Source organism: Branchiostoma lanceolatum, chromosome 3 (assembly GCF_035083965.1).
Source record: "Branchiostoma lanceolatum isolate klBraLanc5 chromosome 3, klBraLanc5.hap2, whole genome shotgun sequence".
NCBI lineage: Eukaryota > Metazoa > Chordata > Leptocardii > Amphioxiformes > Branchiostomatidae > Branchiostoma > Branchiostoma lanceolatum.
In genome coordinates this window covers 29,211,009-29,230,666 of record NC_089724.1, presented here as the reverse complement: position 1 = coordinate 29,230,666, position 19,658 = coordinate 29,211,009, and the positions used below count along the sequence as shown (strand labels likewise).

General features: G+C 40.8%; 1 protein-coding gene across 1 annotated transcript; it reads left to right on the top strand.

Annotated features, from left to right (window-relative positions):
* The first annotated feature begins 4,058 nt into the window (after positions 1-4,058).
* On the top strand, positions 4,059-19,372 carry LOC136431325 (carbohydrate sulfotransferase 11-like). The gene is made up of 7 exons (XM_066422653.1): positions 4,059-4,382; positions 5,513-5,794; positions 6,771-6,859; positions 8,793-9,115; positions 13,245-13,365; positions 16,601-16,738; positions 16,949-19,372. The coding sequence occupies exons 2-7, from the start codon at positions 5,641-5,643 to the stop codon at positions 17,219-17,221; spliced, it is 1,098 nt and encodes a 365-aa protein (XP_066278750.1). The 5' UTR covers positions 4,059-4,382; positions 5,513-5,640; the 3' UTR covers positions 17,222-19,372.
* The last annotated feature ends 286 nt before the right edge of the window (positions 19,373-19,658 follow it).

Genomic DNA, 19,658 nt, shown 5'->3' with positions numbered 1-19,658 from the left:
AATCAAACTTCCATGGGCATATCCTGTGTAAGGGCTGTTAGAGGCGAAATTCATGCTAGGTCCACATTTCCGATCCGGGAAGTACAGCATCTATGCTCAGTTCCGAAGTAATGAGTGGAGAAACCAAAACTTTGACGCTATCAGTAAAGACATTTCATCTTAAAATCGCACGCTGTCGCTCTTGACTGTAACTTCAGATCCACTGTTTGAGGAAACAACAAAAAATGAATATCAATAATATAATTCATGTTTCACGTTTCATGTGTTTTGGTGTATTTTATATCATATGTTTTGTTCCCGCAAGGTACCCGGCCGAGTCCCGTTTTGAAAATGTGACCCTCGCATAAGTCAGAGGCTTGATCCTGACTCGTATATAATTTTCTTTACTCAACAATGGTGTCAGTCCAGATGGACTAACTTGTAGAAAAGTTATGTCAACTTAAATATTTCATGTATTATCAGCCCGTACATGGTCTACATAATATATCTTTTCAACAGGCTCACAAAGGTATAAAGTGCTTCGTATTGGACCGTAACCTTGATCCAATTAAGGGAGCGACCATTCACGTGGACGGGATCAATCATGACGTCACAACAGGTGGGTGTCAGTCGTTAGCGGTGTCAGCAACATTACTAGAAACAACTGTATGAAAGACTGGGCCGGGAGGGAGCAGTAGTGCACAAAGTGGTTCAAGTAGGGTGGGGCAGAGTATCTGATATAGAAAATCTACAGCCTTGAACCGAGACGAGAGGGAGAGAGACTCGGAGTCATGTTTGGAACCGCGCCACCATGCGGTAAGTAGTTGCAGATCATGCCAGTTCACCCTGATAAAGGGAGCCGAAATCGTGGTTAAGGGTTGTAATAAAAAAAACTTCGCTTGAAAATGACTTACAGACTTACCTGATTAATCTATTCACGGCACGAAGATACAATGTCGTGTTTCCATTGCATCAGTTTCATGACGTTAGTTCCACGCACAATTTCACGGTAGTTTCTTTTTTTATATAACGTTGTTTTGTCGCTTGCAGCAAAAGACGGAGACTACTGGAGAATGCTGGTCCCTGGTACCTACACTGTCACTGCTTATTACAACGGCGTCACCAGAACCAAACAAGTGCCGGTCTCCACTAATAGAGCACGCACTATGAACTTCATCATGGATGTCTAGAGGAAAACACTTGTGGTTTCCTAAAGTCCTACATGTATATTCGTACGGCAAAAACGACCTGTGCCTATATAATCAGACTTCAAGGCACCCGTTTCATTTTCCTAAGACGCAAGGGATGGATATAAGTCATCATCATATATTACAGAAGCATGCCCTGTGTGCTGCACCCGGTTATAACCGGGATAGAGTAGAAGAAAACAGATTTGCGTGCGTGTAGCGCGGGAAGTCCGGAAGTTAGGGGAGTTAGGGCCGCCGGGTGTTTCTCGGGTTTTGTGAGTGAGGTCAGGGGTCAAACATTTTTTATTTTTACTTGGCTAAAATACCTGGCAGCTTAAGGGTTAACTTAAGTAGCGTTGAGATATAAGTAATATAGACATGTTTTTGGTTAAAACAATTCACTGTAATATGCATGCATGTCCAAGTTGTATCCGGTTGCCCTATCAATTGTTACCTGTTATTTTTATTCCTCCACATGTTTGAAATTAAATAAACGAAATAAATGGCTGCGGTTTTTATCCCACTTCTTACGTTAAAATATGTCTATTGTTTATACTTTCAATGATTTGATGTTTGCCTAGAAGGATATATTTGTTTTTTTGCAACTCTGAAGAAAATAAAAGACAAAGCTTGTATAGTTATGAAATACCCCATTTAATTCAGCTAAGACAACAGCTCATTAATTTTCTTACCTTAGGAGATGGTTTATATAACGTGACAAGAAAGTATCAAGAATTGGAAATCATGTCATGTGGTAGTCTCAATTCTAGCTCTAGAAGTGACACTAGTTAACTAGCCAGGAGAATACATGAAGTTGTAGAAATGAAACTAGTTCGGTAGTTGTAGAATTGACACTAGTATGGTAGCATTGGGAGTAGGTGGTGTTCATATGTGTCATGTAGTTTTGTCCAGTCAGTTTGGACCACAGGAAGACTAGCTGTTAAGCTTATTGTGGATCCTAATAAACTCAAACTCAGTAGGTGCCAACTTGGTAAGTGATACCGGTCTACTACACTAGTGTCACTTCTGTGCACGTCTTGAATCTTGAATGTAGGGATAAAGCATTGGACGCTGTTATATCATATTTTGTCGCACCAATTCTTTATAACAACCTTCATGGTGTATATTTTAGAAATGTAGGCATTTTTTAAAACTTTTTTGTTTTTTCGCCCTCTCAACCTTTTGGAGTCTGCATGAGGTATCATCCATAAAATTTACTTGCTGTGGCGTAAGGTGAACAACGTATGTCCCCGAGAACCAGCCTATATGGGTAAAAACCTGCATCTTTAATTTGACCAGTATCATTTTTATCTCTCCGTGCCATTGTTTTCAGTTTGTAGACAGTCAATGATTTTTATGTGTTTATCAAGTAACGGGGTTTAATTCTTCCCTCAAACTGCAGGAAAGATCATACTATTTGGAAGCCATCCGTACCCTGGGTACACCAGGTTTATCTTTAAGACCTCCCCGACAGCTTCTCTTCTTCATAAGAATTCCGGGAGAAGTATTAAGAATATTTCCCCTGTGTTTACGCACGTTTCGGTGAGCTCCAGACGATTGAGTATATATTCAACACTTCTGTTACATGTATTCATATCTAAACTGGTGGATACGAATTACTCAGCCTCTTCATTGTGTTGAGCTTGTAGCAATATAGGACTGGGAAAAGAAATTGCAGTGTGTATTAGCGTCCACACCGTAGCACTTGCAGAAAATCTGACCTCAACCTCTGAAGCTCCGCTGCTGTACCTTAAGGACCCAGTAAAAGGCCCATTATCGAAATTGACCTTGACTGCGAACCCTACACGCACTCATCCGCTAAATATTATTCAAAACCGTCCACAGCTTCTCGAGCTATGCTGTCCACATACATACAAACATACAGTACATACACATCCCGCTGCAGTACCGACGGAAAATGCCAGGTTAACCATTTTTGAACTTGACCTTTGTTTTTAAACCGCTACTCACCTACCATGGCGTCGTTACCGATATGAAATGGAGGCTTCTGATTGGTCAACGTCATCTGGCTATATGATAATAGTATCTAGTTTATATCAGCTGTACTAGAATGACAACTCTGTCAAATCTGATGTAGGATGAGTGTCCTCGATTTCTTCCTCCATAGGGCTGCACGACTAAAGCTGTTTCCTTATGTCCCTCGCGTGGACTTATATGGTATTTCGCTTTATTCTGATCGATCTGACATATTGTTCTTATGTGGCCAAGCTTGTTTGGTACGCCCGATTATTGGTGATCAGAAAACAGAGAAAATCAGCCCAGAAAAGCAATAGAAAACCGCCAGCCACCCAGAAGGTCTGCGTAGGATTAAACGTACACATTAACTTCCTTATGCAATAAAACTCCTTAAGAAAAGAATCTGAAAGAGTGATCATACCTGACTGAAAAAAGGCAACCCTCTGTTCAGTCGTGTGTCTATCTATATAAACGTATCCGGAACTTTGCTTCGTTTTGCATTTGCATAATTTATGATCTAATGTAATCTTGGTATTCTGCAAAAAGAAAAGACTTTCACACAGACAACATGAAATAGATTATGGTTATTTCAAATAGATTATGCTTATTTCAGCCATACTGTATTTGTATCGTCAATAGGACATGATTAATCAAGAAATCTACAAAAACTCAAAACATTTCATAGGGGTTTGACGTCTCCGAACTGTGTGTTTTTTATGTTGAAACAGTCCTAGCATTGGCAGTAATTGGCTGTTTTTTTTTAGTGGTTGGTACAACGGGCTATTAGTGCTATATTGCCTGAGATAAAGTCCTGTCACACATGGATGACCACTTCCGGATAAAGCAGTGCATCATGGGAAGGTCCAAAATGTGTGACAGGGGCTTTACGAAGTGAGCATGAAGTGATCGAATAAGCTAGTTCGGAGTTGCTACTACGCATGTGCAGTGTCAAAGGTGCAGGCCCCCCAGACGTGAACAAAACCCGGCGGGGCGTTGTTATGCAAATCAAGACAATGTCGAGACGAGCACTGTTTTCAAGCCGGGGGCCTTCACCTTTGACACTGCACATGCGTAGTAGCAACTCCGAACTAGCTTATAGGCAAGATAGCAATCAGTCAACCAATCTATACCAGGATGTGACACGTACGCAGGGGACCGAAAAACACTCTCCCAATGAACAGTACGACAAGACCACAATATGAGACAAGAGCATCCAGAAGGAAATCGTTAACGCCACAGGTACGCGAATTTTTATTTATTTTTTTGTCTATAGTTGGTTTTCAATTTCATGTTAAAACAGGTTGTATGGATCACATCGGCGTTAGCATGCCGTTGCTTATTGTTTAGACATTCCGCTTATAATTATCAGTCGGGGGTTCGATCCCGGCCTACACATCGATGTGCTACATACACATCTATGTCGGTTGCAGTCACGTATCTTAGCATCGGGCATCTCCAAGAGTGTGTAGCGTAGCATGATAGTAGCGATGGACCTTCATCAGAGTAAACACTTATACAGCAAATCTGAGAGGGATGGGACATCCATGACGAAAAGAGTAGGCGCGAACCAAACCTACCAATCCGGTCTAAACGTTACATGGAGAATGAGGGATGTTCGCGAACAGCCCGAGTGAACATCTTGTGGCCGCGTGTCTTGGTATTGTTACTTTCCCATTGAAAAGAGATCATTAAGTCTTATCTACAATACATGAAAAGCCCTGTCACATTCATAATTCGATAACCTGCGACGGGAATTTTCTCTGCGACGATAGCGCAGGTTTAGTCGTAGGTTTGAGAGAAGTGAGCACATAAACAAATTAAAATGAGAAGCGCTACTGCTACTGCCGTGCAGGGTAAAAACAGAAATACAAGTGAGATGAGACGATCAAAATGAGCATATTAAACAAACAATTTGAGCTATTTTTGGATACCAATGATGTTTCCCATTGATTACAGAGAAATACGAAACGACGTGTTATGTATATGTAAATTTAAATCTTAAATTCGGAGAGAAAATATTTCATGTTTAGCTAGCTGTTAAGACAAATTCAAAAGATATATATTAAAACGGAAACCTGTGCGTAGTTGCAGGCCAAATGCCGGAATCTTTATTTTATGTCAGTGTTTATCCAGGATATGACGTTCGGGACGCTGCCCTTCCAGCCAGGCGCTATAGACGCATGTAAACATGCGGAAAAATTAAGTTAGATTTACAAGTGTGCAGTTTCAATTTACCTCTATTGTTTTTATCTTAAGCTTGTCAAAAGGGTCTTGTCAAATTTTGAAGAGTTCTCATAAAACATTAGCATCAATTATATGATACTTTACAGTGTGAAATGTTAAGTAATGCGTTCTTCTCAAATTTGCAGGTGTTTAAGTGGAACGACAGCGCCTAAACGTGTGCCGTGACGGATCGTGTTGTCTGGTACACGTGATCACTCACTCAAGCAATAGATCTTGTTTTGAAAGGACAATACAGTGTTAAAATATAGTAAGGATGACTTTAAGGCGACCAACTGCTAGGTTCCTATTTCTGTCCTTTCTGATACTGAGTACTGTAGCCACCTACATGGGCATCAGCTACATCGGACACGAACTATCATCACAAGAGAGAGTCATCGGTGCATCGGCAGGTAACCAAGTTGAAAAAGGTACTTGACGTGTATTTGCTTTCTGTTCGTTTTTATGTCATTCACATCAACTAAAACTACGCCGCCTTAAACTGTTTTCCATTTGCCTAATCATTGTAATATTATAGGTCACTGTAAGAGCACCCTTAGGCCGCCACATTGAAACAAACACGGTACTTTCAATGCCACAAGTTGGTAATCTCCAAGCAGATCTACATTGTATACACGGGGCGCGAAAATCGTATATGCTAGCCAGAGAAGGTCCAGTCAGCCAGAGAGGGTCCAGCCGGCTGTAGATCTGCTTGGAGATTAACAACTGGATATCTACCGTGTGTATACCTCGGAGATTGGCGATGATGTCCTTAGTAGATCTCTTATAACATTCACCGTCTTGTTTTAATGTGGGGTACCCGGAGGAAAAAGTCTGCCTTCCGTGATGACAAAAACAATGGGCAAGTTGTTTCTGAGAGACGAAAATTAGACTTACCCTTTTTCAACTGATCAGCTTCAGTCTTTGTCAAGGAATGAGCAATCCAATGCTTTCTATCTGATTATCTGTGAACCAAAATATAGACTGTCCTGTCAGTTTTCTCTTTCTAGGTTAACGTTGCAACGTTGATGCTCCAGTTTTATTTGCCTCCACCAGGCCTTCCTACGGGGGTATGGAACGTAGAATTCGGTAAAAAAAAGGGGAATAATTTGCCAATAGAGTCAGTCCACGGTAAAGTTAATATTTCCGCCGCGGAGCCTGCGAATGAAACCCTCCGGTGGCCAAACTTCCCTGGCAAATATTCTCTATATAGCCGGCGTGGTTAGTCTGGTGTTGACTACAGTTCTAGCATGATATTTTCCTTGGATACGACATGCCACGAAGTGAATTGGTGTGGTGGCCTTAATGCATTTTCTTGCAACAGTCTAATCTATTGACAACATTTACGGAAATATTGACCTTGGGAAAATATGTTATCCATGTAACTATGCATTTTTTTCTCTCCAGAAAATGGGGAGAGCTTAGCGGAAGCGGAGAAGGAACAGTCACGCAGACGTGCCACGTTTAAGGCATACTGTGAAAAAAACAATTCGATGGTACGTACGCGTTATGATGGTTTGATCTTTGTACAACCATAGGCGGTAGGCCATCGAGTTTTTGTTGAAATCGGTGTTACTTTGTTAACACTCTATGAACTGGTTGCTGAATGATGAATCGTATACCACGCTCTAAAATACACATGGTATGACTGTCTTGTCACTCAGTGAATCATGCGCACATAGTGCACCTCGTCCACTGAAATATGCCTGAGAATAAGATATATATATATATATATATATATATATACATATGCACACTGTGTACTTGGTCCACTGAAAGATTTTCGAGAATTAATCAAACACTATTAACACACGAAAAGGTGCTATCCCCAGATTCGCTTAATCGCTAAACACACATGCACTGTGTAGTCGGTCAGCTCAAACAGCTGGTTTCCAAAGAATCAACGAACAGATACCGACGTCATCCGAAGATGGCCGAGAGCCGAACGGCGACTTCGGAACGCTTTGGCGGTGTTACGAACAATCTCTGTATCATTTTTTTTTAAGTTAGCGAAATAAGCTCCTTGACGGTTCTGTAGTTTCGAACAGTTGGTTCGCGAACGCGTTCGAACTAACTATACTCCCGCCGATGAAACTTTTCACGGAGGTATGTATGTCTGTGCTTCCGGATATTTGTGGTCAGCAAAACTTTAGAACTCTGGATGGGAGGACAGAGGTCAAGATTGACGTTAGGCCCTCTCTGGTACTGCAACCGAACCTCCGGCGTTTGTATTTTCTTTCCCGGACATGCGACGGTCTTGATTTATTTTGGGCAAATAGCTTTTGATGCAAAGAAGAAGTGGTCTAGCTTTAGCCACAAGATCCACTTGTTCTGAACTTGCAGGGAGTTTTTGTTAAAATAGTTCAAGGAGGATAAATGAACAAAGGAACGACGGATTTCAGTGATATTCAGAATCCAGGTAGCTTATTATATGGACAGAAATGTACAGCGGAAATGCAACTTATGCAAATTAGGACTTGATTTGGATAACTAATTTTTGCATAATCAAAAATTTCATGGAGGTATGAGGTCTCAGAACTCTTGTTTAGTTCTGTTTCTCTGGAGAAAAGTAGTAGAAACTTATTTTTGTTAAACGTTTAATCGCCGCCACTTTCTATCACTTCCAAAGTGCCAAAATTTTCAATCTGAAAACATATTTTGAAAACTAACACCTTCTAGCATCTCACTGGTGAATTTGTTTTGTCAGATTAAGTCGTGAAGGCAAATTGATACTCGATTTGTCGGGTCATGGCTGATTCGAATCTGAGTTTCAAATCGATCGATATATTGGTCGGGGTGTCAAAATAGCATTGTTCTAAACACGGCATTACCGGAGATTTAACCAACTAACCGAGCAAATATAAACCTCTTGAACGAGTTTGTATTGTCGGGGACCGGTCCAAAAGCCTGGTGAGAGAGTACCCGTCTTGAATATTCTATTCATGAATCAACAAAAGGATGTACAGGATCGGATAAGACCTTGCATTGGCGGGCCGGGTCATACCAATGACTTAGAAAATGGTAACGGCCGTTACATACTGCTTTTTTTGCCTAGAACTCAGCACGTATGAGCAAAAGTATATCAATAAAAACACACCACTACCAGTGGACTAGCCCCTTACGGTATTCTCCAAGCAGAGGTTTCGATCGGAGGGCTAGGACTGTCCGGGATGTTTAACGCGGCCTCCTTTCAAGGAAGGGAGGGAGGGACTGCAGCGTTAAAAATTCCGGCCACTACTAGCCTCCCGATCGAAACCTCTGATTGGAGAATACTGAACCCTACGGTAGTTCGAACCGGAGATGGACACCCCCCCCCCTTTGTATACCGAATGGTGTGGGAAGAATTGCAACTTTTAACTAACATTGTTAGGGCCGTTTGGGTTGAAACATGATCCAGTCCACCAGAGGTTTTCTTTCTATTTTTTTCAGGTGGATCCATCGCAAGCACGCCTTGGCAGCCACCTTTTCGTTTTTGAAAATATCAAAACGATCTACTGCTATGTCCCAAAGTGTGCGTGCAAAACTATGAAACTGTTACTGTACAATCTAGAGAACAATAAAACTGCTCGTTTGATGGGTGTAAATAGAGCTCAATTCTTAGCGAACATAAGTAACTATTCGGCAAACGACCACCATAGTGGTTGGATCCATGGGCAACATTTTAAAAGACTAACTCAATACAGCAAAGAAGAAGCCAGTAAGCTCCTTGCGACCTACAAGAAGATCATCGTGGTCCGTGACCCGTTAGAGAGGTAAGTATAAATACACTTGCCAAGAAGGTTTTGGGTAGCGTTTGAGTATGTGTTTGTATGTATTACACTAGTATATACACTCAGCACAAAAAGTTTGGAAACTTAACTTTGGTCGATCATATCTCCGCTGTTTCTTGATCAATTTCAATGATTTATATATCATTACAAAGCTTGTGTGATTTTCTTTCCCATGATTCCAAACTTAATATGGTTGTAAATTAATGCAACGAGCACCAGACCTGCTTATGTGAGCGGGTCACATAAAAAAAGTGCCCAGATTACCCTACTAATGTCAAACGCTCAATTCATAGTTTTTTCTTCTGCTGGTAGCACGTGGCTTTTGTACGAGGGTAATATGAAACTTAAATAAACAAAACACATTAATATGAAAGACAAGGATAGTCTTCATCCAAAAAAATAAATGCGTAATGGAGCCTCAGTTATGATGAAGGTGGCTTAATACTGAGTACACACGCCATGCGCTGTCACCACAGCCCGGTACATCCTCCTCATAATTGTCACCAGTTTTGTTACGCGGTACCTGGCTATTCTTCCACAAGGACTCGTCGCAGGTCGACCAGTGTTGTTCTGTTGATCATTCTTGCATGCACGTCTCGCACAAGCTGATCAGTGAATCTGAGACTGTGTTCAATTGTGTTGAGATCTGGGCTACAGGAGGGCCATTCTATCCTCTGTATTCCTGCCTACTGGAGGTGGTCTGAAATGGCTCTCATTCTGTATGAACGTGCACTAATCTTGCAGAATGATATCCAGTCTTATATTGCAGAGGTAAAGATCTAGGGAATGTGACTGGATGGAGAAAGGTGTCTCTATATCTTGAAACATCGAGGTTGCTTAGGATGATTAGCCTGGTTTTTTTTCTGGAAGTTAATGTTGTAATGCCCCACACTATGACACTGGCTCCAACAAACAAACAAACAAACAAACAAACAAACAAACAAACAAACAAACAGACAAACAAACAAACAGTCAGTCTATCTGTGCCACAGTCAGCATAGGGTTCTCCTCACTGGCCCCACAGTTTCATTTACCCATCCAACAGTCGAAATAAACCTTCACTTATATGAAGCTGTGAACACTGTTCCATTCCCAATGTGGACGACACCACCACCCTACGCTGGGTGTTAATTGACACTAACATGGGAATTTGGGCACTTTTCTTCTACAACCCACTCGCGTAAGCAGGCCTGACGCTCGCTTCATGAGATTGCAATTATAATTACTTGGGTATCATAGGAAAGGAAATTACATAAGCTTTCTAACGATATATAATGCATTGAAATTGATCAGGAAACAACGGATATACGATCGACTAAAGTTAAGTTTCCAAACTTTTTGAGTAGTTTAGATTATTCACACAACTCATAACTTTTCGTTGATTACCTTTGCCAATATGGTTTTGCCGAGCGTAAATTTGTGCGTGTGTGTGTGTGTGTGTGTGCGTGTGTGCATGTGTGTGTGTGTGTGTGTGTGTGTGTGTTTGTGTATGTGTGTGTCTGGGTGTGTGGGTGTGTTTGTGTGCCTGTGTATGTACACGATAACTCGATAATGCCTAGATGGGTTGTCTTGATATTTGGTGTATTGATAGGTTTTTAATGCAATCTCGTAACGATTATATTTTGGGTCCCATAATTTGCATAATCAATTAGGAAAGTTTAAAAATCCGCTATATTGCATGATAAGACTCCCTAACATGTGGCACCTAGCACCCGTCAGTTGACATACTGGGGTATATATTCCCCTGCTGGCAGGGCCTGACCCCAGGGGCCCTACTGTGGGGCTAAAGTGGTCAGAACACAAAGGGATACCAAGAACCCGTATACAACTTGTTTTGATATAGGGACAGCTTAAGTGATGCTTGATATAAATTTTATAAAACCACTGCATCCTATGATAGGACTTGAAAAAATGTAGCATATGTAACTGAGAAATAGAAGGACATTGATAGATGAAAATTATGCAAATGAAGACCTGATCTACCTTAAGGTATGAGGTCGCGGAACTCTAGTTTTATCATGGGAAGAGTGGTTCAGTTCTTTTTTAAACCAATTGTGCAAGTTATAGAAACATTGATTAAAAATATCACACACAGGTATGTGTAAACTTTCTTTGTAAACAGGCCTTCTATTGGGTGCATAAGGTACTGCAGCGGAGCTTCAAAGGTTGAAGGCAAATTTTCTGCAAGTGCTACGGTCATGATTTTTGTGTGGTAGATAGCTCAGGTCGCTGAAAGTAAGTTGTGTACGTTTTCTCTTTCTGGCATATCTTATCAAGGATATTCTCCTTTACTTAAAGCCATAGACAAGACCAGCGAGAGTGTTCTAGTTCGGATGATAATATTCTTCCAAATCCAAGAATTTCATTGTATTGGCAAACTGACCTTGGACGTGGACTTGGCAGCAGTTGCATTATAAAGCTAGCACCAATATTCTGATAAACCCCCGAGTACCCTTCAGAGCAATTACAGCCAGGTTTGACGTTATATCGCGAACAACCATTTGACAAACTGCAACTTGTTGGCTCTGAAGAAACCTTGGGTTAAGCTTAAGATTACCTTTGCAATTTGCTTCTTGATACTTGTTTGTCAACTGATTGCCTTAGTAACTGTATTTTCCACTTGCTTTGGGTCAAAAATGGACTTTGATCTTTGTCAATCATCTTTTTGAAACCCATACTTAAGACTTGAAAAAAGAAAGGCTCTTAAGAAATCTAGTTCCGATGTTGAAAATAACGTTTGAAGCGTTTGTGTGAATAGTTGTTCATCAATTCTCACCCTTAGCAACTTGATTCTTCTATCAATTTGACCCAAAAATTTATCTGGAACTTCAACAATTATTTCATAGGAACCAATACTTAGGCCATAGCAAGTAAAATTTATGGATGGCATCAGTGCGCGCCTGATTTTGAAATAAAAAACAAGATTTGTTTTAGCCTTCGGCATTGGTCATGAAAATGAAAATGGCTCATGCGAAATCTTTATTGAATTGCCCTCGTCAGTATGTTTATGACTTATCATAGGGAAAAGTAATGTGTTCAATTCCTGATTTCTTTCCTAGGCATGTAACCCGAAAACCCTAAAGTGGCCTTCAGATCTATATCTGTATCTATCTAGTCGGTACAACCGCCATTAGGCGTAACACACCAGCTTCGCAGGCACGCGGCGCGACAGCAGCTGGTTATATTACACCGAACGGTCTGTTACACCTAGTCTTTGCATATCTGCCTGCAACCGTTCTTTAAAGCTACTTAGTGAAGATGCTCTTACAGTACTTGATGACGACGAGTTCCATTCTACTATGATTCTCGGAAAATACGAATTTATGAACACATCAATCCTTGGCTGACAACTCTGGTACTTAAAAGCATGACTATTTATTGTCCTCTTCTGAGCTGGCATTATATACTTATCAGTCGGTACGTCTACAAGTTTATTAGTCATTTTGTACATAATGCAAAGTCTGGACGTTGTTCTTCTGTATTCAAGTGACATCCATTGCAGATCTGCTTTCATTTTGGTGACACTAGCGCCCCTTTCATAGTTGTTCGTGTAGAATCTGGCAGCATGGTTCTGCACCCTCTCCAGTTTATCTTTACCCTTCTTTGTGTATGGATCCCAAACTGTTGCTTTGTTGTTACATGGTGACCATTAAGTAGAAAAAAAACCCATGACAGACGAACTAACTACAGAGGCTTATCAATAGAATTTTCCATCGACTAATAGACTAAGAAAAACAAAATATGACACAATTATAAGTTTTCCAATACCTAATGGCCGTATTAACAAGTTTCTCTTAGTCTCTAGCAAATTAGTCCAAAAAATAATGACGAGCACACCGGATATTCAGAACGCTGATGACCTCTTTGAATTCAACTGGCTCCACTATCACAATTCTCTCCCCTCTAGTACAAAATATACCTGTAAACGAGAAACTATTAGCAGTTCAGAAATATCAATATAGCCGGCCGTGCTAGGTACTCATTTCACCTGAGTCGAGTGAGGGAGGAAGTTGCTGCAAAGTGCCTGTTCAAAGGGAAGAATATTGGGATTGAAACCCGGTACATATAGATTTTAACTCAACAACCCTAACCATTGTTGTATCTATCTCAGGTTGGCATCTGCTTGGCTCAACAAGTTCGTTAATATGCCAGCACATGTCGGCAATTTTGGCTGGGTCAAGGGCTTAAATAATCGTCTAAGAAGCTACCAAGATCTCAACCCAACAGACAAGGTATGAGACATTTCTTGATAATTAACGACATGAAAAATGAAGGTATAGTTTTTGGCGTGTCTGCCTGTGTATCTATTCTGTGTATCTGTGTGTGTTTCCAGATTTTGTAGTCAGCATAAATCAAGAACCTTTGGGTGGATTACGATGATATTTGATATGTGGGTAGGTCTTGGAAAGACAAAGTTCAAGGTCGATTTTGGGCCACCTGGTATGTGACCTTGGTACTGCAGCAGAACTTGTTGTTTTTGTATCTTTTGTTCTGGACGTGCTATCTTTTTTTTGTTAGTTAGCTTGTGATGTATATAAGAAGTGGTGTAGGTTTGGGCCCCAGAGCAGCTTGCTTTTGGAACTGCTGGGGCGTTTTTGTAACAAATCTGTCAAGGAGGATAAAGGAACGACGGATTTCAATGGTATTCAGTATTCAGGCAGCTACTGTAAATACATTTAAGTTCGCGTGGTTTTTATTTCGCGCTAAGGCGAAATTGGAGTGTTTGCGGTGGTTTTAAGTTTGCGGCAGTGATATAGTCACATACTGCTACAGTAGTGGACAAAAAATTCGCGGTGGTTTTAAGTTCACGGTGACACGTCGCCGCGGAAACTGCGAACATAAAACCACCGCGAACATTTCTGCATTTACAGTATACAGATATGTACACAATGAAATGCAAATCAGGATAAATATGAATAATTAACGAGGAAAGGCTTTCTTTGCAGTGTTTTCCATAAAATGACTTTAATACATTTGCCATATGTAATCTATTGAAGGTGGAATATCTACAGATACCAATTATGCAAATACGGGTCTAATTTGCATAATCAATTCGAAAGTGCCATAATTCCCGTGTGGTAGATGGTGGGAATTGCACACTTGTGGTCTCGGACACTCGGACCGGAGATTCTTGTACGATTTCGTATGTATGACGATACGCTTAGGCCGAGGGGCTTAGGGTGATTACGCCAAAAAAAAATAGAACGGAAAATATAATCATTTCGGCGAAAAGCGGTTTGTTGCTGATTTCCGTATGCTTCTTGGTATTGTCTGTTGTCCCTTTTTTGGGTATAAGCACTAGAAACCAAAGTAAAATGTAAATTTTGGCACTTTTCTTTATCCAAACCGCTTGAAAAAAACAACTTATTTTCCTAGGGTACAGCATTTAGGGCGTCTTCAGTCACGTGACCCTCCCCCTAGCAACGAGCACTGTCGGCCATTTTGGGATCCACTTGATAGAAATGGCAGATGTTTTCTACGCCATTCACAATTTCCCTTCAAATGTTTTGTCTCATAATTATGGTGTTTTGCCTCGTGGTCGGATGTTGGATTGGGACTGATCAAGCACACACTGATCGGGTAACAGTTAGATTGGTTTTGCGTTTCTCGTGTAGGTGCGGGAACAAACGAAGGGACTAACGACTGAAACAATAGTGGATTTCCGACATACGAACAGCGGATCTAAATAGTTGAAGTTTGATAATCAACTTGTGTGTATGGAAACCTTTGTATCTGGTCGAAAAGCACATTACGGGCCCGCTGTGTAATACATACAGTCGCGGCACCGTGTAGGCGTTGCTTGAGATACGTTCATAAACTGAGGGTCTTTCAACGTCGAACTTTCCCGATCATAACGTACTCCCTGTCAGCTAAATTTCTCACGACATTAAGTGTCTGTAGGCTGGGGAAAACCTTTCCTCGCTCGTCGATAATGGGTCATTTCCAGTACTAGTAGGTGAAATTGAATCTTTGTAGCGAAAAGGATGTGAGGCTGGAGACTCTTCGCATAATAAAACAGCGATCAGACGACTTCGCATTCCTTGGAAATTTAGAGACCGCCGGACACCGAGAAATTTCGCTGAAGGGATGGACCCCAAAATGGCCGCCCACGGAGGGCAAGGGCGGTGACGTCACGTGAATACGCCCTATATTCTAAAAAAGCGTAGCATTTCCTGTCTATGAAAAAAGTTATGTGATAACTTTTTTGCAATCTCCGATGACGCAAATTCAGTGAAAATGCATAAAAACGCTGCTATTTGGATCATCAGCCGAATAAAAACTGCATCACCGCTGCCGCGGACTAATAAAAAAAGGCTTCGATGGTGATATGAACCAGCTTCACCACGCTTCCAAATACTACAACTAACGGGCTTTTCAGGAGATTAATAAAAGTCTATGCACAGCAAAAACGATCACCAAGCAATATTGGACAGAAATCAGGGTGAGGACCACGGACTTCCGGCAGATTACCGCGCCCTAACCCGAACCCCGGTCAGATTTAAACTCCGACCCGGAGCAATGTGTAAGTTAGTTGAATGTTTACATCACTATGTATAGGTTATGTAAATGTACAAGTCATTTGCATAATGTATGATACACAATTATGTATTTTGGTAGAGAAGACCATCACCTGAAATGAATTATGCTTATTACAGTCATATTTCATTTTGCATCATCAATGAAACAATATAAAACAAAACAAAAATAAAAAGGCTAAAAACATTCCCTGGAGGTCTCCGAACTCTTGTTATTATCATATTCCAGTAATGATACTCAAACATTAGAGCATAGAGGCAGACATTTTTTTTAGTCAAAAGTATGACAAAAATTTGTAAACGATGTAGTATACAAATACACAACGATAACAGAAAATGTAATTTCTGTAGGATCTTTTTGTCAATGAGAATTGAACCTGGTGGGGGTCATGCTGTCTAAAATCATATAATTTTCCATCCATCTACGTAGTACACTGTATATTTTGAACTCCTCGACCTGGAAACATGTTATGAGTGGAATCCTCTTCATGGCGACCACCTGCCCATCGCGACCGTTTTTGCTCGGTCCCCCGGGTGGTCGCCTTGGGCAGGTTTGACTGTACTTGGGCAGGTTTGACTGTACTAGATAACATTTGGAGCTCTTCGTTACATCACGACATATCTAGCCACAGGATTTTGACGATCAGTTTCAAGAAAGAAATGTGGTTGAAGGTTCACTTCTGTCTGTAGGATTAAACTGTAATTTCCAACACAATCAGAAAATGAAGCATCACCGTTTTTTTGTCAAGGAATGAGAAATCCGCCACTTCATTGACGTCACATTATGAAAATAGGACGCATGACTCGATGAGTAGTGGATCATAGGTTGCAGAAATCTTATGGAGTTTATTTAGGGATAGTTGTAATACCCTGGTGTCTATGACTTCTTTTGCTCCTTCTAACATAAGAAAATGTATTTTATGTATTCTAGGTAAGCGAACTGAAGGAAGAACGGGCATTAGACGCTAAACAACCAGTGCCGTTCCGAAAGTTCCTTTTTGCCGTTTCGAAGCATCTAATGGAAAATGAGCACTGGCTATCATTCAACAGGCTATGCCTACCATGCCAGGTACTTTGTCACACTCACTCACTCACTCACTCACTCACTCACTCACTCACTCACTCACTCACTCATTCACTCTCTCACTCATTCACTCACTCACTTACTCACTCACTCACTCACTCACTCACACATTCACTCGAATATCAAGTTAAGGAAAAGCCAAGAAAAGTAATGCTTCTTGTGTATGTGAATTCTAATACAGATTTGCCCCACTAGGTTGACTACGACTTCATAGCCCACACGGACACACTAGCTTCAGATGTTCGACTCTTTCTTAAGAAGAACAACATGACAGCGAATGAAGACATTCTCCCTAAACAGCTGCCCAGAAACGCTAATGAAGACAATGTTTTTAGCGATATCTACAGTCAAGTCCCGACAGAAGAAATAATCTCTCTCCGTGAGACCTTCCAAGAGGACTTTAACATGTTCGGATACTCTTTTGAACAAGATTTGGCAAAGATACTTACAGGAAAGGCAATGGGGTAGTCTCATGGCTTCTTCGCCTTGGAATTGCACTCCTTTAGCAGCCACGACAACTAAGACGGGCAAATGATGAAAGTGTTTCATTAACATCTTTTGGCAAGTCCCGATAGAAGTAATAGAGTCAATCCGGAAAAGCTACGACGAGAAAGACGATTTGACAAAGATACTCGTAGAAAAGGCACAGGGGTAGTTAAGTATGTTGACCTTGATCTTAAAAAGCTCATTTAAATCTCATTTGATTTTCGGTAATCATTCTTTGAACTTGATTTTATGTAAAGACGGAAAAATTCCTTCTGTTTGTACTACGTTGTTTTCAATTGTTCCCTTATCTTTACTTCGCAAGTCAATTGAAAGGTTAAACTATTTTTATAGCTGTTCTTTATTACTAGTTTGATTTTACATTAAAAGATCTATGTTGGTAGAATTTGTTATGAACAGGGATTGTCCACCAAAGCCATTAAAGGGACTTATCAATAGTAATTGTTAACGTTATCACACTTGCGTTCTCAGTTTTGGAGAGGCCAACGAAATGTTTCTGACCTCCCCTGTCTGCTTTTCATTGCTATCATGTGCGAATAAACAATATGCAAAAATAAGAATATATATATACAATATAAGTAGTGATGATTTGTGTCAAGTGAAATGCTTGCCTATGTTTAAAAACAGAATATGATCCATCTTGCCTGTCATCACAAAATTGCCGATAATATGTCATCTAAAGATATTGAATTATGCATATGGCGGAAGACATGAACTCCATAGGAAATTAAGGTAAGATGCTTGGTAGAAGTAAATGCCCTGCCCTATTGGACTACCAGCAGCCGTGTTATGACGAGTTAAATCGTTAAGGAAACTAGTTGTATAAGTGATATGTTAATTTCGAAATGTTGAATTACCCATATACATGTAAATGCGCGTAGGTTAATTCCTTTGTTTGCATGTTTAGTTGTAGAAGATCTCACGAAAGACTCCTGTACTTTTGTTCAGTTAGTATAATAAAGATTGACTCTCCACATGCGACGTAGCAACCTGACTCTGAACTTTGCAACCTCTCTACTATCATCTGAACTGTACCGTCACTTCCTGCCACCCGCAAGAGAGACAATCAGCAGCCGGCGTACGCGTTCGTCGAACAAACTGCACCTACAACGCTGTAGAGCTGACCGTTATAGAAACAGCGCCATACCTCAGATGACCCGTCTAATGAACAATACTTGACTTTACAATCTGTTTATATGGCTTTACTACATGTCAAACCGTCTCTAACGTAATAGCGATGATTCCCAGCCTTTAGCACTACGCCACTGGTTTAACTTCCAATGATTTTAATTATGTACTTATATTTTACGAATTAATGACTCGTACGTCTTGTTAAATCAGACAGCAATTCAGTCTGTTGACTGTCACGGTCTGATTGCATTGTGTGTGCAACAACAAATAAACCATTCATCATCATCATTATTGTCAGGTCCTTATAAATGAAGGGCAACAAAGGGGAGAAGAAGAATAGTAGGAAGGTGTCGTTATCATACCTGCATACAAAGCTGTACGTGCATGGGGTATCAACCAGGTGAAGAACACCGATTTGTTAAATCTAGACAGAGACAGTTGATCTGACAATTGTTTTATCACAACATAATACAAGTATATCTCGTCTGTTCTTTGGGTCTCTTTTTTCAAATTTTCTTTTGCAGCCTATCCCACTTACATGTAGTAGATTCAGCGAAGTACTAGTATGTGAAGCTAAAGCCTCTGTGCCACACGTACAAGATTTAGAGTAATTCGGAGGATGCTATTAAGCCGCGTAACTTACTAGTAAGGAAAAGGAAAGGGATCTCGAACCAGTTTAGCTCAAATGTACTCAATGAACAGATGAGCTACTCTTCCACTTGTCGTGACAGAGAAGACAGACGCTATGTACAGTATTTACAGGTTCATTGTACCGGGGAAATTCCCCTAGCTCTTTTCGACAAGCACAATGAACAGTGGACCACGGCTTAACGTCCCGTCCTAAGGACTGCTATCTTTAACGGTAGCGTGCATGTCGGGTGAGCGACACAGCCGGGATCGAACCCGGGGCTTCTAGGTCCAGAGGCAAGATCGCTAACCACTGGACTAAGCACGCTACGCTACTAGTACTACGGGCAGTTGACCTATCCTAAACATTTACGTGACCAGTCAAGTGTTGAAAAGAGTTTGTTGAAGGACCGGCATGGCCTATGCTACTGTGTAAGAGTCACTGTTACTTGTATGATAACCTTCCCATTGGCTGATAATGTAGATCTTTGGCCCATAAAGTGAAGCTAATCCTGTCCGTGATGGAAGAATTTGAATTTTATACAAAATATCCCCGCAAAAAGTAAAAAACACTTCCACACAGCAAATGGACTTTTGCATGATCATCACCTCAGTCCGAGCTTGAATTTTTCAGAAATCTCAC

Excerpts from the sequence above, each read along its gene's own strand:
- LOC136431325 (XM_066422653.1), top strand. The coding sequence starts at position 5,641 with ATGACTTTAAGGCGACCAACTGCTAGGTTCCTATTTCTGTCCTTTCTG. Across the intron at positions 5,795-6,770 it reads AGGTAACCAAGTTGAAAAAG|AAAATGGGGAGAGCTTAGCG; the intron begins GTACTTGACGTG and ends TTTTCTCTCCAG. Across the intron at positions 6,860-8,792 it reads GTGAAAAAAACAATTCGATG|GTGGATCCATCGCAAGCACG; the intron begins GTACGTACGCGT and ends TATTTTTTTCAG.